Below are 25,357 nucleotides of genomic sequence, written 5' to 3'. Positions count from 1 at the left end.
GACACACGAAAAACAAGGCAGCATCTCCCACTTCTATTCTCCATATTCTTGATATTCACGTCCCTCCTGAAATGTCCTGGTCCACTCCCCTCTTCTCTTCCAGTCCTTGAGCCAAATCCTTGAATCACTGTACATGCTTGATAAATACTGGTTGAACATTCATCTACGCCTTGCAGATGCTTTCTCCTGAGTTATCTTAACCCCAGTTTCCTTTATCATCCTATTCTGGTTTTGCTCTTGCTGAGTAGTCACTCTTTGCTCAACTTTTATGTAACGCATAACTTTTATCTCAGTCCAAGAACACTCAGATTGTTCTTCTGGATATAAGTAAGTGCCTGAAGGAATCTCTGTAGATACTCCCCGCATAATGGCATGAGAGGCCCACTTGATTTAACCATAGGAGCAAAGTGGTCTGGTTGGGATAATATTAAAATAGGCTGCCTGGGGAAGGTGGTAAAGATCAAAATAGGAACATGTTCTTAGTGAATCTTCCCTTCTCTCGCCTGCCTGGTTTTCAATTGTATTTTCACCATCTATTTCTCCACTCTACCCAAGATAGCTTCTTTTCCATCCTCCCAACAAGCCCATAAGTCCACTCTAAAACCGTGTGTTAACTATTTACTTGGTGCCAAGCTCTACCCTTTATACAGGTTATCTTGATTAATCATCATAACAGCCCTGTGAAGTAGAAATTATTATTTCAATTTTATAGATGAAGAAATTGAAACAGAGGACTTAAATAATGTGCTCAGGGTCCTATAGCCCGGTAGTAGGAGAGTGGGGATTTGAACCTGGTTGGGTCTGATCCCAAAGTTCACTATCTTAAAAACAAAATTACACACTCTTTGATAAAGACCAAGAATGAGTCATGGCACCTCTCTTTATTGATATAAGTTAGAACTTTCAACCTGAATCTAGCTATTTGGAACTCTGTAGTCACACACACACATTTTATTCATGAATTTAAAAGGCACCCAATCTTAAATCTTAAGCTCTTGGCTCTCCTTTTTTCTTTTCTAGATCACTCACCTATCTCCCTATCAAAGTAATCCCATCTCAAGCTTTCAGAGGACTTAATGAGGTCATAAAAATGTAAGTAAGATACTGCATATCAAAAGACATTTATAATTGGAATAAATTTTTCCCTCAGAGAACACATAGTTGAAAGGGGATAATTTTTCTAGGAGAGGAATTGTGTTTAGGAAACCCTAGTATTTTTATCTTTAAAGTACAAATAATACCCAGGGACCTCTGAAGAAAAGGTATGATTTTCAAGAGTTATTAAAATCCAGATAACTAACCTTGCTTCAGTGAACTGAATGTCTTTTGATAAGTGATGATAAATTACTCAAGTAGAAAAGAAGATAGATTTCAGTCATAAAAACTCTCCCTCTGCTAGAGCATCTATTCCCTCCTGTCACATTTTTAGATAACACCTACATAGAAGAAAATGTGTTGAAAGTTTATTGTGCATCAGAAGATTATCTTTGTATCTAAAATATAAGTGTATCACAAAAACACAGTATCTATAGCCATACTGATAAAAGGCATTTATCAAAATTGTAAAGCAGCCTGATAATGCAATGTGATCTCATATTTGTGTTACATGTTAACTTCAATCCTATATCCCTGCGTCAGCTTCTAGGACACAAGATCCCATACGTGGAAAGAGAACTTTCAAAGGAGTCCAGTATTCCAGCATCCTCCTTAATGTTAGTCTGAGTCAAAGGACCTCGAGGCCATTTAGCTCCCAGAGAGCATCTAAACAATCCTCTGGGCTTTGGAAGCAGATCTGCATCTCTAAAGGCGATGCTGTGTCATCAGTCCTAGTTCCTTGAGGAACCTCTGATGGCTCTTTAGGGTATAAGCAAGCAATGAGGATATTAAAAATAATTCATTAAGAATTAGTGAATATCATAGGAAATACACTGCAGGTTACGTAAATGTCAGTTTGCTTGAGGCTGACCCTTACGCTTCTGCTCTCAAGTTTAAATGTTGGGTTTTGATAGCTTTTAATATATTAAGACCTCCTAGTAAGGAAAGCAGCCACAGTTAAATAAGTGAACCATTAGGGAGGAATAAGACGAATCAGCCTAGGAACTATCCATCACTGTGCTGTTCATAAAAGACCTTAACCGCCTTAGGCTCAGCCCTTCTGTGGGCTAAAGCTCTCATCAAGTCTGAAGCCTTCAGGGAATGTAAACATTAGATTTTGCGACTTCTTTCTCAGACGGTAGCAAATGGTAGCTTCTGCTGGGATTTTAGGGGAACATTGACATTACCTACATGCTTGGCGGTGGTAAATATATGGCAAAATTGGTTCCTTTACTTTTGTGTCTTTTTTTTTTTTAAAAAATCAGTTCATTCACTTATCTATTCATTCATTTATACCCTATGTGCCAGGCTACATGAAGCCACCAGGGATTTAGAAGTGAATAGGACAATACACCTTGTCCTCAATTTGCTAATGAAGTGAAGGAAATGGTCAAATAAACAGACAGTCACAACACAAGAAGGACACTTCGTGTAGGAGTTGACCACTTTGCAATTGCATCAGAACAGGGTTTGGGGAAAGGGGTAAAGCGTTGAGAAACAATGAATCCTAACCCAAATTAAAACCCTCACTAGAGTGATGGAGTTGAGAACCCAGACATTCTGACCCTGGCCCTGAATCTTCCCATGAGCATTATTTGCCTCTCCTCTCAGAGCTTTAATTCCAAAAACTGTAAAACAAGGGAATCTGACTGGATTTTCCCAAAGGACGTGCCCACTTCTAACAATCTGTGACTCTGAGTCAGAGATAAATAAGGAAAAGAACCTGTCGCGTCAACAGGGAATACTGAAACTTGCATTTCAACTGCGTCTGGGTTGCAGGTGCCCACTGGTGCTCCTAAACGAGGGGGGCGGGGGGGATGGGCGTGTTAGCACTTTATGATGTGAGGACAACTTAAGGCTTCCCTGTTCTTTTTTAAAAGGACACACTGGAGCCCCCAGTTGTTGGGTTGTACACACAGCTTATTATTATGCAGACACAGTCATTTCTTTCATGTTTCTTCTTCTTCTTTTTTTTTTTTTCCTCTCTCCCCTAGTGAAATCTCTCAGAGTGATTCCCTGGAAAAGATAGAAGCTAATGCCTTTGACAGCCTCCTCAATTTGTCTGAAATGTAAGCATCAGCTAACAGATAGTTTATTGCTGTACACTATTACCCTCGCTTGCTGGAGCCCACTCAGTATTTGTATTCAAGCATCCACTGCTAGGAATCCAAGAGGAAAAGACCACAGCAATTACTAGGTCTGGGCAGGCACTAATTTCTCTCACTGCAGCGGCCTGAAGGTTGCCATGGTGACAACTGCTTCTCCCCGGGAGCTGTATAAACTCTGAAACATCACAACACGAAGTTGGAAATTAAAATTGACACTGTGGAGTCCTGTCAAGTAGCTCTTACCTTATGGAAGGGAGTGTATGGAGTTCTTGGGGTGGTGGGAAAATTTGGAAAGGAGCTTAGAGATCATGAATTAGTTCACTGGGGACTGTTTGGGCATATTCGTTTGTTTAGTAAATGGTCCTTGGAAACCTACCATGTAAAAGTGTTTGGCATGTGTATGTTGGATTTGTTGTTATTATTGTGATGTCTTTGAACTGAGTCTTAAAAATAATCCTTTCCAAATTATCATTTTCCTCCAATTTACGAAAAAGAGGGGATGGGAGAAGACTGGCTCTATTCAGTTTTCAGATGATAAACCTGTGGCCCAAAGAGGTTAACTGACTTGTCACACAGCAAGTTAGTGCCAAGTTAGTGCTAGAAATCAGGTCATGTGACTCCTAAACCAGACTTCTTACTGCTGTCTTATTTGGCCCAAACCTGACCTTCTACAAACCACATCTGCAGAAGAGTTTCAAAAGTTACGGAAGCGAGAAAGATGTTAGCAACAAACATATTTTGAGCACTTGTGCTTGGCCTTTATTTATTCTAGGTTGTGTCATTTAATTCTCACAGCTGCCCTGCAAAGTGGTGTAATTATCTCTTTTGTTCAAGGGAAGGAATGGGGGCTCAGAATGGTCGGTAACTTGACCAATGTGGCACCTTAGACAATGGCGGGGCTGGAATTCAACCCCAGCCTATCTTCAAAGCTTGTGTATTCTCCACTATACCACAAGGCCTCCCTATGAATGGTCCAAATAGCAATTATCTAAAGAGAATAATTAATTAATAAGTATGTGGGTACACATGTCCAACCAAAGGTCAAATGCTACTGGAATACAGAGGAGGTAAAATATAAATATCCCCCAGGAAATGATGGTGTAACCAGAGAGGTAAGACTAACTCACCAAACAGTTGTGGGGAAATCCAAAGTAATGGGTGTTTTAGTGCAAAAGGTATAGTCTGGACTTCACTGTGAAGTAGAATTTCAAGAGGGGAGCGGGGAGCGGGGGAAGGTCATTTCCATTACAGGTGACAGTCCTATCCCAGACCTGGAAATCTGAAATTCTTCAGTTTTAACAGACTTCCCAAGCAATGTTGAAGCAGAACAGCTTGAGATAAATAAAGCTGTTCGTGATACAGAGCAACATTTATTAATAGATAAAGTATCAATTTATCAATACAGAAAGAAAAGTAAGTGCTCTAAGGGAAAGTTTATGGATTTTTCCCAAAGAAGGCCCTGAGACTAGAATGTTAGCTCCCCGCAAGCCCTCTTTGTCTTGTTCACAGCTGTATCTCCAGCACCTAGAACAATGCCTGGCACATGTAGGTGCTCAATAAATGTTTGTTGACTGAATGAATATATGGATGAGTGGTCAGACCCCAAAAGAGTCTTAAGAAATAAAAGTCCTTTCCATCCTACCCACATAATGTCTTATGTGGCCCATGATTGCTTGACTCAGTTGTTGTAAAAATAATTACAACAAAACGTCACTCACCTCTTAAGAATCAAAGGGACAGAAAGGACCGAGAGTGGGTAACTTTAGAAGGTAGAATGCATGCTAGACTCAGAGTCAGAAAAACCGAGTTCACCTCCAAGTGCTGCTACTTCTCAGCTACTTCTCAGCTCTGTGGCTAGAGACAAATCATTCAACTTCCTGATTTCATCAACTGGAATAGTCACTGTTAACACTGGTGGAGGCCTTACTGTGATCGCGACACACACATTTACTGCTCAGAAACCACACTACGAGGAAACCAAGCTTTAAGTGATGTATCCAAGGTCATACAATTAGTAAAACCAGCATGTAAAACCAAGCTGGCTCCAGAGTCTGTCCACCTAACCAATACACTAGATTTTCTCTACAGAACAAGAGTAATTATCATTTCCTTAGGTGGTTGCTGCATGGGTTAAAAAAAGCCAAATGCATGTACTACCTTTTACTGAATCCAAAGTAGACAGAACCCAGTAAATGTGGCTGCTTCCCAAAGTCACTGGGGAACTAGGGAGACGAGCAATAACGCCACTGTGGTATTATGGCTGTACTTTTGTATTTTGCAAAGCCCTGCCTTGTACATTTATCTCTACCTATCGTGTTACTCACTACCTGCCAACCTGTGAGGTAGGAAGAGTACTATTATTATTCTAATTTTACAGAAGGGAGCATTAGCTCCGGGAAGTTAGGAGGCTTGGCATCATCACACAACCAATTATCTATAGAATGGACAAAAAATCCCCCCAATCCAAGCCCCCGGCCTCTGCCCTGGGCTTTTACAAAGACTGAGCGCCCATCTGGATAACTGGTCAGTGTGACTGCCAGCACACTACAAAGAAGACCAGTTTGCCTGCAAGGACAAGTAGCCGATTTGTTCATTTCTCCTGAGAATGGATTCTCCCATCACCCCCAGTGTGCTGGCTCCGTGGTGGGGCACGACCTAGCTGGCCAGGAGCCCTGGATGTTGGTGCTTCCTCAGGGGTTGCAAGGGAGAATGGAACAGACTGCCAGCTATGATGCTTACACCTATCTCAGCAAGAGGTTGACAGCAGAACTTCTTGGCAATAGCCAACCAGCTCTCCCCATTCCGTTTCTATCCCCAGGGTCCCTGGAGCCCCCCCCCAAGCACAGGAAAGTCACTTGACTTTGTTGATGCCACTTTCAGCCAGCATCCTCTGGTGACCATGACCTTGGGCACTGCAAACGAAACACGTCTATTAAACGCTGCCTGTTTCTCCATCTCTCTTTACAGACTGATCCAGAACACTAAAAATCTGGTGTACATTGAGCCCGGAGCATTTACAAATCTCCCCCGCTTAAAATACCTGTGAGGAATTTTCCTTTTTTAAGCAACTGGGGAGGGGAACATGGGCATCTGATGAAAACCTAAACAATTAAAAGGTTGGAGAGAATTTTTAAACCACATATTTAGCATTACCTGCATGTCTGTCCTCAGCCCTCTGATTAAAATTTAATCAGCATTTCTTATCAGCTACCGTGCGGGGTGCTTTCAAATACCCGTAAGTGGTTCCCAACATTTTCTCCGTCCCAAACATCCAAGAAGAGTATCACCCCTTTGCAATGATTTTCAAAGTGATGGTAGGCAGGGAACAGGGAGCTCAGGACACTTTAAAAAGGGTAAATCGGCATCTCTAAGGTGAGGTGGTGAGGTAGAGAGAACATAGGTGAAAGTGGAAGAGGCAATTCTGATTTGATCCCCATCCCTGGTTGAAAATTACTGATCTCCTTTCTCTCATGTGTTCATTCATTCGTTCAGTGAAAACTTTTAAAGCATTACTTTGAGGCAGGCACTGTGCCATATAAGCGAAATCATTATTTTCTATTTCCCATGAAAACTTATTTAAGTCCATTAGTTAGAACTGTAAGTTAAGTACCACTGTAGCCCAGCAGATTCATTGCCTTGCCAGCAAAACCAGAATTCCTGAAACTTGATACAAATCTATAAATTAATCACCATGGATCTTCTCATATATCAAGTAATCACTTATTCACACAGAAAAAAATGAACATTTAACCCTCTAACACAGATGTCCATTCTCTCTTCTTCCTGATGAATTAAATTTCATAAAATCTCTAGAGGATGCAAAGTCCACAACCCCAACCAGCTGGAAAGAAAAAAAAAAAGAGGAGGAGGGGCAGACACCTCTCTAGTGTTCCACAACATCCAAGCGGTCCTGCCCTGGAGGATGGGCACGAGTGTAGCTCCTTCGGCAGCTCTAACACTGGATGATGATTCCTAACCCAAGTGTCCTGATTTTCCAGACCTCCGAGGGGTCTATGGGACACATAAGTATCTGCAGCATCAACTACTTTGGAAAAACATAAGAAAATCCCAGAACCAAACTTGACCACCCTCGTTGTCGAAGAATCATTGTCTTTATTAAATAGCATTTCACCCCTAAAAAGCAATATTCCCCCAACCCCGGTACACACTGCAGTCCAAGCCCACACTGCCTTCACCAGCCACAGACAGGGCAAGGATTGTGTGATCTGGGGTAACAGGTAAGGAAGAGAACCAGAGCGAGCCCAAAGAGAAAGATGGCTTCCTTTCATTGTCACCAGAGTGCCGGGCAGTTCATTTCAGTTGTCCAGTGTCCATGACTGGTGAATTTAAAACGCGATTGGGGGAAGATCCAGATGCCTGGACTCCTCTCCCATTCTTGTGTAATAAAATATCCTTCAATTTAACCTATCACTGAAGCCTCTCTCCTCTTTGAAGGCTAAATAAAAGGTGGGAGGAAAAGAAGGGGAGTCCTGAGTAGCTCCAATAACCCAAAGAATGTTTAATGATCTCAGTGAGATACAAGGAAGAACTCCCTGAATCGCAAGGTAGCTAAATAAAGAGATTGTTAATAATGAGGAAATGGATTTCTCACATGGAGATTAATCCTCCTGAAGTGTTTGAGTTAAAACCTGTTCTAAAGTAGTGAGATGCTTTCTGGAACCATCAAGAGCACGGAATAAACTAGTTAGCAAAAGGAAGTGGAACGCAATACAATACGAAAATGCAATTGATGCAATAGTAAAAAGACAGGCTGGAAATATTTACAGACGTAAATGAAAAAGACTTAAAAGTTTAGTCCCATCTCCTAGATCTCTAAATCGGAACCATTAGACTAACTACTCCCACAGTGTTAGGGGCTTTTAAATTCTGATTACCTTCAGCAGCTAGAAGTGTTACTGATAAAGCCAAACTCCATGTTTTTAAATTTAATGTGAAAATAGTATTACAAAGTGCCTTTCTACCGCTTTTATCTCTATTCCTTAATAACAATCACTTTTACTCACTCCGCCCACATTCCCACCCTGCCCCAAACCACAGGAGCATCTGTAACACAGGCATCCGAAAGCTTCCAGATGTTACGAAGATCTTCTCCTCTGAATTTAATTTCATTCTGTAAGTACCAGGCTGATTGCTATGCATAACAGTTTCCTATTTGCATCTGAAATTTGCAAAGTAAATATTTCTCATTTCATTCCTCAAGGGAAATTTGTGATAACTTACACATAACCACGGTACCAGGAAATGCTTTTCAAGGGATGAATAACGAATCCATAACACTGTGAGTAAACTGGCAGATTCACGCTCTGCCATACAGTTCCTGCCATTCCCACTTCTAGCTTGAGGTGGGCTCTTTCTCATCTTTTACCATGTTCCTGACTCTCTGGTGACATTCTTTTTGACATAAAATGCCAAGGGTGAGAGGAGTTGTGTGGGATGGCAGCTAGGTCACATGTTCACATGACAATCAACCAACCCATTAAGTTCAAAATTAATCAAATGGGCCCTGAGGATTTACAGTGACCAAATTTCCAACTGATGAAATTATTCACTACATCAGTGGACTGCTTTGAAGCTAAGAAGAGACAGCCTGGAGGGGAGTCCCTGCCCTGGTTAAAAGAGAGCATAGAAATTTCAAGTTTCAACTGAGAAGAGTTTGAAAGGATATTCTCCAAGTAGGTAGAGTAGTTGATCAATGGACTCTGCTCTCTCTCTCTCTCTCTCTCTCTCTCTCTCTCTCTCTCTCTCTCTCTCATTTTTCACCCTCCCCTTAGAACCTGCTCACTTTGCTTCTGAAGGGACACCATCGATGCCCATTCCCTAAATCCTTTAATACCTGAAAATAATGTCTTTTTATCTGGCAGTCACTTATCAGGTTATCAGGCTCACAGGCCTATCCCTTTCATGCTCTTTCCTAAGGCCTTGCTACTAAAAGTATGGTCCATGGACAAGCACCTACAGCATCTTCTGAGAGCTGGTTAGAAATGCAGACGCTCAGGCCCATCCCAGACCTACTGACTCAGAATCTGCATTTTCATAAGATTCCAAGCGATTCCCATGCACGTTAAAGTTCAAGGGGCATCATCCTAAGATAACCCAACTCATTCTCTTCACTGTACACCTGCCTGGCTTCCTTCCCCTGGGATCCCTGCCGTCTTTACATGGGGCACCTTCCTTTGCCCCACCATTCAGAGGCAGCATCCTGGGTACCATGTCTCATGAATGTCCAAAGCCCAGTGACAAGTGTTCAACCCTGCTCCCCACATCCACATCCTCTCACTCGTTCTGCTTTGGTTACAGCCCATGGCAGGATCTGTGATGAGACCATAAATGAGCTTAAATGTCCTTAAAGAAAGACGGAGCGTGCATTGGGTGACCCTGAGATGAGGAGGTAGTTGTGAAACAAGAGAAGTGACCATCTCAGAGGACTCTCCTCTCTACAGTGGATTCTAGAAATTGGTATCGATGGTACACTGCATTTGAATAGTACTTTTACTTTACGTAGGTGTAGTTCAACACACGCAAGTGTCATGTTACAAAGCTGTGGCCAATACGGCATTGACTCAGAGTGTTGCAGTCAAAAGAATACAGAGCAGCAACCAAAAATAGTTTCAAAATAACTCAAATTCTTAACTTAAAACTCTTGAACACCAGAAACGAGACTAGACCCTAGAAAACCTTCTCTACAGTCTTTCTACTCCTCTGTTTCCCTCATGTACTGTAGCTCTTCCAGCTGTTTAGAAAGTGTTTCTGACTCACCATTGTATACGGATCTGGAACTACTCATTCATCATGCCCCCTGTCAGAAACAGGGCATTTACAGAGCAAACACTGAGTGGGGAGGTACCTCACGCTTTAGGATTTGGGGTCTTTCCACGTCTTTATTGAGGACACAAAAGACATGTAAGATCCATGGCTTTGAGAAGCTCATAATCTCAATGGGGGAAAACATGAAAGAAGGAAAGAATAATACAAGCCACTAGACATTCACCGTGAGTGTATGGTACACAGAAATGAGAAGTATTGGAGAAGTCCTCTTGGGCTGGAGAATCGGAAAGGCTGCAGACTTGAGTTAGACCTTGTAGAATCAGTAACATTTGTATGAGTAAAAGTGATAAAAGCAGCTAATATTTATATAGCACTGACACTGTTTTAAAGTACTTTTTTAAACTCATTTTAGTCCCGCAGCAACCCTATGAGGTAGGAACTATCAGCCCCACTTTTAGATGAGGAAACCAAGGCACTGAGAATTTAAGTAACTTGGCCAAGGTTAAGCTTTAGACTCAGACAGTCTTGGCTCCAGAGTCATGGTCTTACCCATTTTGTGATACCATATACCGAGGAAAGGGGAACGAATATTCCAAGTGGGCATGAGTGAAAGCATGGCTGTGGGAAGGAGGAAAATGGGATGAGGCACACTTATTGTGAGTAAACATCCTGCTTAAGAAACGGAAAATACATTTAGATAAATGGCGGGGGTGGAGGAGACACTGGATTGCAGAGGGTTTTAAATGCAGGGATAAGGAGCTAAAGGCTTAGAAATAACCCTGAAAAAAGTATTAAGAAGAAACCACTCAGTAGAGTCGACTTTAATTCAAAGATCACAAATATCCAATACTCCCTTCGATTTTCACCTAAATCTAAAAATAAGCAGGAACCAATAGGTACTCCTCCCAGATACATGCACAGCAATGGGGGTGGAGTGGAATAAGAATGAAAGAGCGGAAGATGTGGAAGAGGACCAATAAGAAAATGAATGTTGAGATAACCCATAGGGGCCTATGAGCTCACAAGATGGGGCCACCCCACCGACGCCAAGGGACAACTAAAGATTTCTTCCCACACATCACATTTCAGCATTGGTACACAAGAGCTGCACAGTGGTTTTATTAGGGGCCATTAACTTATTTTCGTTATGATTTTAAGAAGAACAGTGCCTACCGGCAGGGCATAACTGCCCCACCTCTGAAGTTAATGACTGCAGCTCCATCTCTCCCAGAGAGCGTGCATTGGGAGCGCGCACTGGCATTGTGCTTCCAGCGCCTCCTCACTCTCGGCCCTTCATCTGGAAGGAAGTGATTAGTCATTCGCTTGGCACCTGTTCTCAGCTGAATGGGCCCTTCTGTAAGTGAAGGACCATGTGGAGCACCCCATTGGAAAAGGGTATTACATTCAAAGAGGAAAGCCTTATTTCCTGAGCTATAAAGTTCAACTCTCTAATTAGAAAATAATGAAAGCAAGCCTTCTCTTTTCATTATTAGTAGTATTTGAGATTTTGGTTTTCATGGAAACTTTCCTGTCCTCCCTCCACCCAGATCTTTACCAACTGTGAGCTCATTTAATGAAAACAAAACACTTCACTTGATGCTCGAGAAGCTCAGTGGGGCTAATGATAAAGCTATGCATTATGCTGTTATGTCCCTTCATAGCCGATTTGGCTTCTCATTAAATCCCCTCAGGAGGCTACCTTGAAATGCTCCCCCCTGAATGCGCAGGGTTTGGCTGCACCACCTTTCAAATATTCTAGATGACTTATCACACCAGTCTCAAAAAGGAGTCAACCTTGATTCACGTCTGAACTCCACACAGAGAAGGAAAGATCACAGCAATTAATTCTCTAAGACCCTTCGGAGAAGGGTGACCTGGCAAAGGAAGACAAGACTCCAAGCTACACCTGTGACAAGCCGCAGTGGAGAGGCTATTGGGCGCTGAAGTAGAAAGCCTGGCTTCCAGTCCTGGCTCTGAGTCTCACCAGCCTTAGTCGAGTCACACCACGGCAACATGCCTCTGCCTCTGTCTCTCCAGGGGGATTATTAATACCTCCTTGTGCAAATTCAATTACATTGTGTCAACTACACTGTACCACCACTTAAAAGCTCATATTCAGCAAGCCAGTTATTTCAGACCGTCATGAAAACATCGTGTGTCATCGTCTCTTTTTAAACATTTTTTATTTTGAAAATTTTAACTGACAAATGGAATCCATTTATCTTTCCACTGACAAGTGGAAAGAACTGCACGATGAGTAGCCCTGTACACCTTACCGAGTTTCACCTACTATTAACAGCTTACCACACCGACTCCATCTCTAGATAGCTAAGTACGTACGATGCATTTCCCTCTTGCCAAACCATCCAAAAGAAGTCTATAGGCATCACGACACTTCCTACCTAAATTCTTCAGCATGTATCTCCTTAAACAGAAACATTCTACATTACAACACCGTTACGCCTAAGAAAATCAGCATGGATTTAATGACATCATCCAACCTACAGTCTATATTCAAATGAAAATGTCTTTTATAGATTTTTTTAAAGTCAGAATTCAAAGTTTATACATTGCATTTTTACTGTTATGCGCCTTTGTCCTTCCAACCTTACCTCCCATCCCCTCCTCCTGAGAACTGCCCCCCTGCCTTCCTCTGTTCTGTATGACACTAATTCCTTTGAGGGCCCAGAACAGTTGTCTGGACTCATCTGACTGCATTGTCCTGATTAGATTCAGGTCAACATTTCTGCAAGAATACTGCAAAGGGGAGGTTATACGTCTCCCACTGCATCCAACCAGGAGGCCCATTGTGTCATGTTGTGCCACTCCTTGGCCATCTGGTTAAGGTGGTGATTGCCAGACCTCTTCATTGTAAGGGCACATTTTTCCCTTTGTCATAAATAAGTAAACTATTGTGGGATACTCTGAGTTCATGTGACTATCGAGTTGGCCAACAACCTTTCACCCAATGGTTTCAGCATCTGTTCATTATTGAGTTATTCTATAGAGAGCTACAAAATGATAGTTTTAAACTTATCACTCCTCTACGTTTACCAACCAGCCCTCTTCTGTATAAAAGAGGTTTCCTTCTTTTTCCTTTTCCTCTCTTTCTCTCTTGCTCTCTCTTTTTTTCTAAAATCTTTATTGGAGTATAATTGCTTTACAACGGTGTGTTAGTTTCTGCTTTATAACAAAGTAAGTCAGCTATACATATACATATATCCCCATATCCCCTCCCTCTTGTGTCTCCCTCCCACCCTCCCTATCCCACCCCTCTGGATGATCACAAAGCACCGAGCTGATCTCCCTGTGCTATGCGGCTGCTTCCCGCTAGCTATCTATTTAATATTTGGTAGTATATATAAGTCCATGCCACTCTCTCACTTCGTCCCAGCTTACCCTTCCCCCTTCCCGTGTCCTCAAATCCATTCTCTACGTCAGTGTCTTTACTCCTGTCCTGCCCCTAGGTTCTTCATAACCTTTTTTTTTTTTTTAAGCCTCCATATATATGTGTTAGCATACGGTATTTGTTTTTCTCTTTCTGACTTGCTTCACTCTGTATGACAGACTCTAGGTCCATCCACCTCACTGCAAATAACTCAATTTCATTTCTTTCTATGGCTGAGTATTATTCCATTGTATATATGTGCCACATCTTCTTTATCCATTCATCTGTCGATGGACACTTAGGTTGCTTCCATGTCCTGGCTACTGTAAATAGAGCTGCAGTGAACATTGTGGTACATGACTCTTCTTGAATTATGGTTTTCTCAGGGTATATGCCCAGTAGTGGGATTGCTGGGTTGTATGGTAGTTCTATTTTTAGTTTTTTAAGGAACCTCCATACTGTTCTCCATAGTGTCTTGCTCTCTTTTTAAGCATCACTATGAAACATGGATTTTTCTAAAACTTTATTCAATATATTATACTGCATTGCTGTCATCATTATTTTAGATACCTGTCACCTTTTTATTGTTGCATGTGGTAAGTTGACATGAACTTGGCTGTGGTGGAGGGAAACAGAAAAAACTCAGTACTGCTGAAAAGCAAGAGGCATGCTCATATCAGAGAGAGGAATCCCTTGCTATAGAGACTGTGAGCCCCACAGAAATGGGGGAATTCTGATGAACATCCAAAAGTAGGGTCATGGCAGCATATAGCAGTGACCAGAGACAGTTACCCATACAGTGACTGCCAGGGTATCCACTAAAGAAGTGCCTTCATACATGAGGAATCATTCAGATATAAAAGGACTCCAGCAAAGTACTGCATGAAGAAAGTGGTGATGGATAGGATAGGATCCCTCTGCTTTAGGATGGTGTTTATATAGGCATTCGATAAAAATCTGCTTATAGATATACTACCACGAGGCATATTTTCTAAACTAGTATGCTTTCCCCTTCAGTAACAAATATTCCTAATTCTGCAAGGTCTGACTCAAGTCTCAGCTCCACCATGCAGCCTCTCTGACTTCTCCAACCCAGGAGGACTCCTCCAAGACTTCTCATTTCTGTGTACCACACGTGTTCACAAGGAATGTCTACTGGCTTGTATTATTCTTTCATTACTTCATGTTTTCACCTATTGAGATTATGAGCCTCTCAAGGACATGGATCTTATATGTCTTCTGTGTCCTCAGTAAAGACATGGGAAGACCCCAGATCCTAGGACGTGAGGTACCTCCCCATTCAATGGGGTCACTTTTTGAGACCCCAAGGATCTGTAAACCTAAATTAGGCTTTCTTCTTTGAAATCATCCAAAAACTAGGTGGCTACATGATCAAGTGGGAACTATGGCAGAATGTCTAAGACTGCTAATATAACCCCAGAAATGCTTTTAAAGCCCCAGGAATATTTGGAGTTTGCTATAAGGCAGTATTCAGAATTAGAGCGTCATCTGTGATTAAGTTTTAAAGCCCGAATCTTATTTTGAATAAAAAGGTGCCATTCTCTCTGTTTGAGTCAAAATTTCTGACATTTGAACAGAGAATGTAGACACTGCTTTAAAGTAAGGTGCAGCTATTATAATAGAGGAGAGAGGAAAATTCATTTCTATGCCTGTGACAGCATCCTCAAAGCAAAGGAAGCCCTCCTCATTTAATTCTGACACCACGATGTTTTAGAAAAAAGCTGTGTGAAGTGACTCCCCAGATGTTTTAAAGGGCATTTAAAGCATTGTGCAGCCCTGACAGCATGAGGTTTCCCACTCACGCCTGTAACTTCTCCGAAGTAAGGAAGCCACTCTTTTAATCAAAACAAGGCAGGACATTCTGTTGTCTGCAAACGTTAAGAACAGAGCCAAAGAGAGGAAGCTGAAAAGGAAATGGTGAGCCATTTTCTTTGGAAAGTTGAAAGAAGCAGAACCCAGGCTATAAAAAAAAAATTTTTTTAAGACATAAAAAATGTCCAAATACAAAAATGTCCATGGTGCCAGCATAGACCAAAGGTGGTTGAGGGCCCCCGGAGAATGAGTACATTTGGGGCAGCCCAGGCCACTGAACTGACCTGCTCTACCCGGGAGAAGAAAGGCCCCTACCTCAATAGAGGAGAATGACAGTTCAATTAGACAGGTCACTGTATTTCATGACATGCTGTCCAAAGCATGGAAAGGGAGATCATTTTCTCTGTTCTGGCCAGACAGCTGGAAGCCACTGTTAAGTATAAGAAGAAGAAGAATCATAGGAGCAACACATGAAGCATTTACTTTGTTCCAGAACCTATTTCTAAGTACTCAGTGTATGTTTACTGTTTTAATCCTCACTACAGCCTTTTGAGGTCAAGACTATTATTATCATCTCTGTTTTCAGATTACCAAATTGAGACACAGATAGGTTAAGTAAACTGCCCAAAGTAACTCAGTTCATAGGTAGTAGAGCTGGGATCCAAGCCCAGGCAGTTGGGTTCAGGGCTTGCAGACTTAACTGCGAGGCTGCACTTAGAGCAATGGCATTGTAAGCCCCACCAAAAAAGCCAAGCATAAAATCCTAATATGTATCAAAAGTAGGATCAGGGTATCACATACCAGTGATGAGGAACTGGCATCCAGACAAGTGCTGGCAGCTTTGCTTTGCAAAAAGCACGGCAGGGGCTACTTTTTCTACACATGTAGTTCCACCACTAAGGAGGTAGAGAAAGCAGTAAGGGGACCAGAGTCTGGACTCAATTCTCTCCAGCAGACCGTCTGATTTGCGCTATGGAAATAATGAGAGCTGTACCATCCTGTGATATACCCTAGGGCAAGGTCCCAAAGTGGCATGCCCAAAGCTCACTGGGAGAGCTTGTTATAAAAGTGCACTTTCCTGGATACCACGGCCAGGTTCTGATTCCGTAGGTCTGCAGTGCACCCGGTCAGTAGGTCTGCATCTGCATTTGTGGCCAGCAGCTCCAGATGATTCCTATTCAGTGGATGGAGGAGAATGATTTGACAGACACTGGCCTAGACTCTAAGAAATCCAGTTTCAAAGGAGTCCAGAGGGAAGACAGGTATGATTTCTTCATCTAAAAGAGATTACTGCAAAGGAATTCAATCCCCAAAATGACAAGAGACTGCCAAAGGACAATATTCTAAGTGTAAAATAAAAAGAGAATTCTAGTGGGATTGTGTGTAAGTTGTGTGTAATGCCACAAGACAACAGAGATAAACCAAATACCAATCCCCTCGGATTCTACAATATAGACGGGGACAGAAAACTATTGAAAAATGGCATCCAATAATCCATTACAGAATATAGTTAAGAGCTCGTGTGTGAAGCTGTAAACTCAGAAGAATTCCAGAAGGAAACCCATGGGAGCAGGGAGAGCCAGACAAGGCTCTTCCTCCCGTGGAAGGGCAAGGCCACCGCTCCACCCAGCCTGTTGACTGAACTCATGTTAGGTAGCAAGAACTATGAGAGATCTGGGGGGTTTAACAAAACGAATTAAATATGCTCCCCTGCTCTCTTTGAACTCAATTATTTTGTGATCTCTATATTTTCTGAATCTCAGTGTTCAATTATCAAGCTTCAACACTGAGTCCCAGCTATACTTATTTATATGCTGGTTTGTCTCAGGTGTGTTGATGGAAAGAGATGCCCCCCAAACACACACACACACACACACACACACAAACACACACTATATACATACATATTACGCACATCCACACTACACACATACACATACAATGAAATTAAATCCCACGCTTGTTTTATTTAACAAAGGCTAGAGAAACCCTGTGGACAGCAGCCACCTGGAGGAGTAGCTGGAGACTGTGTCTAAACTGTTTCTCATGTCACCCCCAACCTGTCCCTGACATGGCCGTACAGCTGCCAGCAACCCTGTAAAGGGAAGCTAGCACCTGGCCAGATGCGGCGGCTTAATTTTATATCATACCACAGCCCTTTCTCACTTGAGTCTCATAGCGTTGTTCATAAAGAACTTACACAAATATTTCTATTTGAGACTGTGGCTTTCAAACTTGCTTGGCCATGGTTTACAGTGAGAAATTCATCTTATATATAACCATTTGTTCATCCAATTCATTTAACATATATTTACTGTAATCCTCCCAGGCGCCAGGCACTGTCCTACATGCGGGGGATTCTGCAATGAACAGAACAGTTTGAATCCTTGCTCTCATAAAGGTTACATTCTGCCGGGGAGGCAGACAGTAATATAATCATGGGTCAGATGCTAATACAGCAAATCAGAGAAGGGAGACAGAGAATGATGGAATGCTGGGGGGGCAGTTTAAATAGGGTGGCCAGGAAAGCCCACGCTGAGAACATGACATCAAACATAGCTCTACAGGAGGAGGAAGAGGGGCCGTGTGGCTGTCTCAGGGAAGAAGAGTCGAATCACCCAGCAAAACTGATGTGCTGGAAGTAGCCCCAGTCACAGTGTGTGCTGGTCTCATTTCCACCTATTGTGAACTTTAGACAAGTCACTTTCTTCTCTGAGCCTCTTTCCTTCTCTGTCAAATGAAGGGTTGCTGCTTGCTCCTCTCCAAGCTCTTTTCTGCCTCTAACGTTTCCCAGCATCTGTGTTCTAAGGAGTCTCCTATGTCTTGTTCTGGGCAGACTTATACGTATATATGTATACATATACTTACATGTACATAACGTTCAAAAATGGTGGAACAAAACTTCAGAAAGAGTACTACCCCGATTACATGCAACATACTCTAACATTTTCCATTTTGTTCCATTCTGTTCTATTTCATTTTTTTTAAGGCTGATTGTATCCAACTAAATTGATTTCACTCTCTACTAATGGGTCTTAAAGAACTGTTTACAGACATTGAAATCTTGGCTGTGGAACAAAATGTGGCATCAGCAAAACCACAGACTCATCCAAGAAAAAGAAACACTCACTCAGTACTGGAGCCTTCTTCTGCCCTCAGCTTTCGGCGACCCAGAAAGCCCATGTGCCCAGATTGGCCTGTAGAACCAGACACAAGACTTGAGTGTTAGACAGCTCTAGCCTCACATTCCAGTTCTGCCACTGTTTTCTCTGACCGTAAGCAAGCTACACAACATGAAGGCTTAGGTTTCTGACCAGAGCAATGGAAGTGACGATGAGGATTAAATCATAAATACGTAGAATGGTTGATCAATATCTGGCACTTAATAAACACTTAACAAATTAGTGGTGGTGCTGGTGGTAGAGGTGGAAGCCAACTAGAGCAAGAACACAGTCTCATCTCAGCAGGCCCCGAGGATCTAAGATGTTAGAGAAACAGAGCTAGATATTGTAAATGCCAGTAATTATCTTAGTAATAAATATCACAGAAGGAAGAATGTGTGATTCCAAACTGTGTTTCTTTCGCTCCTAAAACCTCTCTCCTTCCTCCTTAGAAAACTATATGGAAATGGATTTGAAGAAATACAAAGTCATGCATTCAATGGGACAACGCTGATTTCCCTGTAAGTATGTGCTTATTTCCCCAGCTCATGAATAAAAATGAAATATTACTCTGGCTACCAGATCACATTCAATCTTCAGCAACTAACTCAGAACAAAAATAAACTTTCAAGTGGCTGGTCCTCAGTGTGGTACGCATGTTACTAGGCAACTGGCTGGCTGGAAACCGCAGAGCACCCTGATATCGAAGATAGATGCAGCCTGCATACATTGAAGTTGACAGTTTGCTGAAATATTCAACACCCTACTTTAGGCTCCCCCACCTCACAGCCTCCCTCTCTAGTCCCCTCGCTCTGGTCGATGGTGTGTTAGAGGCAGCGTGATTTCAGTGAAGAAATTCTTCCTCCCAGCCCCACTGCAGAGAAATCGGATAATGCCATTTACCAGCCGATTCAGCCACAACAGGCCCACACAGAAGCCCGTCTCCTTACTGCTGCGGGCTGGGTCGCGGGGGACGCAGCGGGGAGTAAGGAGTTCACATTCCACAAGGTGAGGGAGCCCTGCGTTTTCACCACATCCTACCCCAGTCCCCAGTGTTAACAGCCTTCAGCTTTAGAGAAGCATCCCTACTGCTCCCTTCACTGTTCTCAACCTTTCTTTCTATGGCTCCTTTCCTAAAAAAGGGGCTCATTCACAAAGCTCGCAGGGCCAGGGTGGAGGCTGCTTGAACCATGACAGGTACCGGGTAAGGTGACAATCAGCATACACTTGTGTACAGTAAAACCTAACAGCACATGAAAGGCTCAACTAAAGCCAAAGTTAAGGAAAACAAACAAATGAAAAGGCTTTTAATAATAAATAAGCCATATGTATAAACCATGGTCTACACCAGTGCTTCTCAAATAACACACATAAGAACCACATGGAGACTGCTAAAACACAGGTTCCTGAGCCCCACCCCCAGACATTTTAATTCAGTGGGTCTAGGCTAGGGTAGGGCCCGAGAATTTGAAATTTTAACAAACTCCCAGGAGATGCTGATGCTTCCAGTCTGAAGTTAAGTAGCCTAAGTCTATACAATATACTATTTATTTTAAACTACAAATATTAATCAAAGACCCTATTATATGGATACCATGTTATATAGCTTGGTGGAGAAGAGAATGGATCTAACAGTCACGAACTGGGACTCAAACTCCAATCCCATTGTTTAATCACCTTGACCCTGAGCAAGTTACTCAACCAATCTAAGCCATAGTGTTTTCATCCATGAAATGGAGCTGCTGATAGGCTTGTTTTGAGGATACGGCCACCAAAATGAAAAGGTCTGCTTTGCATCCTCAGTACTTAGCACGGTGCCTGGCATAGAGTACGTGCTCATTTATTATTTGTTACATTATACAGTTAATTATGAATGAATGATAATTAAATAAGATTGTATTTTTATGCAGTTACCACAGGTCTGGCACATACTAAGTGCTCAAGGAATGGTAGCTTTTTAAACAGTTGTCCTTCCTACCATGGAGTGGATTTTCCCTCATTTTCTTGTTGGCTTGAATTCAACGCAGGGTTCACTCTGGCCAATCGAATCTGTTTCTGCCAAATTAAAATCAGAGGCTTATCCTCTCCCGGCACAGCACTCTCAGATGCCTCATTCCGTTATTCCCTCAACAAGTGTTTGCCAAGCATCAGCTGCGTCTGAAGGAACATGCTATATTTTGAGGGGAAATGAAGATGAAGAAGCCCTGGTGTTTGCCCTGCAGGAGCTTACAGCCTAGGAAGAAACATCTCCAAATGGTACATAAACTGTACACTAAGTAGTTACTAAAACAGAAGGCAAAATATGGTGCCTGGCCCGAGAGAGGTAAAGTCCTCTGAGATTTCAAAGGCAGAAGAGAAGGAGATTAGAGAAAGCCTCATGAGAGATGTAGATTTTGAGCTGAGCCTAACTTGGACAGGCAAAGATGGAAGGAAAATGCACTCCAGTCAGAGGACAAGAAGAACAGCCCAGAGGAGAATGCATGGGATGTGCTCAAAGACCAGAAAACAGTACCTTTTAGAAAGTCCTAGATGTGGGTTAGAGACAAAGCAGGAAGGGCCTCAGATGCTAGGGTAAACAATTTGGACTCTCTTCTGTAGAGAATAAGCCGTTGAAAGTCCTGGGATAGGAAGTGTGAGAGGGGTGCTTAAAGAAGGTTGGCTCATGGGTTAGCAGGGAGGACAGAGGGCTGGAAGGGGCAGGCCAGGGCTAGGGACACAGAAGTCAGAATTACCTGAGGAGAGGGGATGGGTGAAGTTCTTTGTGGCTGAGGTCACCTGCACAAGGAGGAAAAATAAGAGGACTGAATAGAAAATTGGGGGGAAACAAGAGATAAGGAACAGAAGCCAGAGCAAAAGCAGAGGTGAGAGGCCAATCAGCAGAGTACATCTTTGGGAGGTCAGGGAAAGCAGAGCGTAAGGTGGGAGGTCCTTGGTCAGCAGTGTCTCAACGGCTTTAGAGGCGCCAGAATGGATGTGGCTTAGAAAAGTCCCAAAGTCCCGTTAGTAGGTATTCCCCATACCTCACTGTCGCCAGAAAGAGGAAGCCGAGAACACAAATCAGTTTGCCAAGAACACAAGTTAATTCCATTCATTTATTCATTCAACACACCCTTATTAAGCATCACCAATACATTAGGCACTACGTGAAGTGCTGTGTCTACAATGGTACAGCGGAAACAGTCCCTGCCCTAACGAAGTTTCTATACTAGCAGAAGAGACAGGGAAAAGGCAAGTAAATAAATGAAGTTATTGCAGGTAGTGACACATACTGTGAAGGAAATAACCTATTCCTGAGATCTGAGAGAGTACCAGGGGCAGACTGACTCTAGGTTAGGTGCTCAGGGACAGCCTCACCAAGGGTATGATATTTAGGCTGAGCCTAAAGGACGACAAGGAGTCCGCACTGGCAATCATCAGACAAAGCGCATTACAGAAAGAGGGAGCAGCATGTGCAAAGGTCCTGAGGTGGGCAAGAAAAGAAGTTGATAAACGCCAAGAATTGAGAGGAGGCCAATGCGACTTAAGGGCCATCGGCAAAGGGAACACTGGAAGAGATTAAGCTGGAGACGCAGCAGGAGCAAGTCATCAGGACTGAGGGGCCGTGAGAAGGAGTCTGAATTCTCTTCCAAGAGCGAGCAGACTCATTGAAGGGTTGAGCAGGGCAGAGGGAGTAGTTTTCAAAACCGTCAAGCAGAAGTTTCAAACTATGGGCGTGTCCAGCCCCATTTCTGACACCTTCCTCATATAAAGGCCTGTCCAAAGTTGTTCAGAACAATGACACCATAGCCCTACAAAGTTCTCAAATGCGTTATTTACTAAGACAGACAGGGTGGAGAGGAGCAGCTTCAGAAGGTTACCCCCAGACACCTCCAGGGGTCCGAGAGCCCAGCCCTACCGTTCCCGGAGCACCCCCATCAGGGAAGCCTTGGCTGGAGTTTGGGAGTTCTCCCACTGTACTTCAAAAGGTCATCCTTCCTATCCTTCTCACACCTAGAAGGCCTTGCCACTTGGGAGAGTTCCCAAAAGCAACTCCCAGGAAACCGTGGTAGATAACTTTTGGATTTCTTTTTGACCAAGTTACATAATACAGAGTTATCATTATACAAAAAGATCTGAGTTTTAATAAAACATGAGAAACGCTGCCCTGAAATTTGAACAATTAATTTGACCTGGCTGACATGAGGATTATTTGCTCACAGAGCCCGGTTTCAATGATTTATGACCATAACTGAACATAATTAAAACAAATCAAATCAGGAAGAAGAGCCATGGAGGTTTGGGAAGGAATTTTTCTCTTGATTTAGATTTTAAACAGCAATTGACTCTGACAACCTCATCTCCTTGAAAGTGGAAATACACCCAGGGGATGGGACGACGTGAGACTGACGGGTGCATTGTGATGAAAGGGCCGAGGCTTTCCGAGGAAAACGCTTAGTAGAAGCATGTGGAAGACAGCCACCGAGGGAGTGAGATGCAGGGGCTTTTACAGTTTTTAAATGGCAGGGGTGATGTGGAGACTTGCAGAAAGACGATGAAGAAGATATAAAGCTATGAGATGAACCAGGTAATTACTGAGGATCCTGCAAGGGAGGGGGCAATGGGTGTGGGTGTATTTGTTTTGCCACTGTAACAGTGGTGCAGAAGAATCATGTCCTATGCCCAAAATCATCACGCCAGCAATGGATGTACACTGTGCCCACTGTCCAGCGTTTTCCAGAATGCTCTTTGAGATGCCACCCTTCTCTTGTAGGAAGAAAGCAATCAAAAGTAAGCTGACAAGTCTGGGCCCAGGGACTCCTCTCCTGGCTTCCTTGTCCACCCAGAGAGGGGCCTGTCCTTGGAGACACCAGCGTCAGGGCCCAGACGGGAGCTGCTCAGCGGGGCTAGGCTCAGCCGGTCCTGAGCAGTTCACCCTGAGCTGTCCTGAGCTTAGGGAACAGAAGCCCTCAGGTAGTTACTCCCATTGCAGCTTTTGGCTTCCTGAAGAGCAGTGGCCTTCAACCCTTTTGTTTCTACAACACACACACCTGGCAACGATCAGGCACAGGGCACGGACCCGTGGGGCACCCGGGGTAGGGGGAATTTTCTATACAGGCTGTCCTTCCTCCCCTTTCTAACCCACTGAGAAATGCACAGCTGAAAGAAAAAGAGTCCAATTAACATGATGAGAGGGGCTAGTTTTGAATGGACCCTACTTTTCTTTTAAGTAAAGAATTTGCAAACTTCAGTATATTACTATGAACAAACATTGAGCCCTCCAAGGTCACGACGGCCTGATGCAGAGTGGGCTGCACTTCCACCCTTCAGCCTTGAACACTGGAGCAGCATTTTCTTCCCTGCCCAGCTGCCTGGTAGTAAATGTGCACAATTCCAGGACAGAAGTAGGGAGTACTTTAAGTTGTAGGACAAAGCGTTCCACTGAGCGAGGGGAAAATCGCAGAGGAAAGGCGGAGCCAAGCACACCAGCGATTTCACAATTTCTCCCAGGACAAGAACGTCTTTTTCTCATTTTGCCTACAGCCCCCCCTTGTCCCCTCGACCCCTGAGCACCATGCCCACAGGCGGCTCTCACCGTGCATGCGCACAGCTATGACTGTTTACACATGAGCTGCAAACTCCACTGAGGACACTGTCCTTCCCCACAGGGAGCTGAAGGAAAACGCGCACCTGGAGAAGATACACAATGGCGCCCTCCGGGGGGCCGCCGGGCCTAGCGTCTTGTGAGTACAGTACTGCCCTCCACCCCCACCCGCTGCAGCCCAGCAGGCCCGCTCAGGGTGTCCAGCCACATGGTTCCCAGCCTGCTCTGCACGTGCAAGGGTTACCGTAACAAAGCACCACCAACTGGGGGGTTGAAACAATAGGAATGTCTTGTCTTGCGGTTCTAGAGGCCAGAAGTCTGAAATGAGGGTATGGGCAAGGCTGGCTCCTCCTGAGGGCTGCGAGGGCAGGACCTGTTCCAGGCCTGTAGTTCCTCCTGGTGGTGGCAGCATAAGTCCAGTCTTCACAGGGTGCTCTGTGTGTCTGTCTGTCTGTCTGTCTCCAAATGTCCCCCTTCTTGTAAGGATACCAGTCATACTGGATTAGGGTCCATCCTAACGATCTCACTTTAACTTCATCACCTCTGTAAAGACCCTATTTCCAATTCAGGTCACATTCTGCAGTGCTGGGGGTTAGGACTTCAACATGTGAATTTGGTGGAGACACGGTTCAACCAACATCAAACACGGAGGGCCTCCTAATGTGCTGGCAGGGGGGGCGTGGTGTCCCCTGGCATCCCCTCGTGGGAATTAAGGCTGTGTGAGCTGCTATGCGTCAGGCTCCCTCAGGATGCAAGGAGCAGAGGCAAGTGCCCTCAGTTAATGGGAGCTGAGCATAAGGACACAGGGGAGAATTAAGAGGAGCAGGAAATTGAACCATTAGTCTCCTGACAAGGCCTTAGGAAGCCAGAAACATCCTGTAGGAAACAACTGCAGCTGCGGTCAGGCTTCAGGGAGCGATGCAACAGGGCTCCAGAAACTCTGCAGCAGCAACGGCAGTGGCCTCGTCACCTTCGCCACAGAGATGCCGGGCCCGTTAGTCCCTACCCCGGCACGCTATCACTCATGCCTTCAACAAGCGTGGGTGGAACACGTCCTGTTTACCAGGCACCAAGCTGCAGGGAGAGCGGCGAGCTCTGGGCTCTGCTCATAAGGAGATTAGAGCTATGGAGGGGAAAGAACAATAAACAGGCAAAGTGATAAACAGGCACGTGACTTTAAAATGAGAACAGTACTAGAAAGATAGTGAGCAGTGTAACCCAGTTCATTTGTTTGTTTATTCATTCATTCACTGATTTATCCAGTAACTGTAAGTCCACACTATGTGCCGGGCACTGGATTAGACATCAGGGAAGCAGCAGAGAAGAAGAAAAGACAAACGTCTCTGCCTTCACAGAGTGGGGAAGACAGACAAGGATCAAATGAGTAAAGAAAATATGTAGTATT

General features: G+C 43.7%; 1 protein-coding gene across 2 annotated transcripts in view; it reads left to right on the top strand.

Annotated features, from left to right (window-relative positions):
- The window catches only part of LHCGR (luteinizing hormone/choriogonadotropin receptor), a 63,807-nt gene that overhangs the window by 18,387 nt on the left and 20,063 nt on the right, over window positions 1-25,357 (top strand). For both annotated transcript variants that reach the window (XM_032652794.1, XM_032652795.1), the window contains exons 2-8: window positions 1,021-1,092; window positions 3,090-3,164; window positions 6,171-6,245; window positions 8,262-8,336; window positions 8,425-8,502; window positions 18,824-18,892; window positions 24,017-24,091. In XM_032652794.1, coding sequence (XP_032508685.1) covers window positions 1,021-1,092; window positions 3,090-3,164; window positions 6,171-6,245; window positions 8,262-8,336; window positions 8,425-8,502; window positions 18,824-18,892; window positions 24,017-24,091 — 519 coding nt within the window. The remainder of the gene's footprint in view (window positions 1-1,020; window positions 1,093-3,089; window positions 3,165-6,170; window positions 6,246-8,261; window positions 8,337-8,424; window positions 8,503-18,823; window positions 18,893-24,016; window positions 24,092-25,357) is intronic.

This window comes from Phocoena sinus, chromosome 13, assembly GCF_008692025.1.
Source record: "Phocoena sinus isolate mPhoSin1 chromosome 13, mPhoSin1.pri, whole genome shotgun sequence".
NCBI classification, from domain to species: Eukaryota; Metazoa; Chordata; class Mammalia; order Artiodactyla; family Phocoenidae; genus Phocoena; species Phocoena sinus.
Note: the sequence above shows the minus strand (reverse complement) of the source record. Positions and strands in the feature narration are given on the sequence as shown.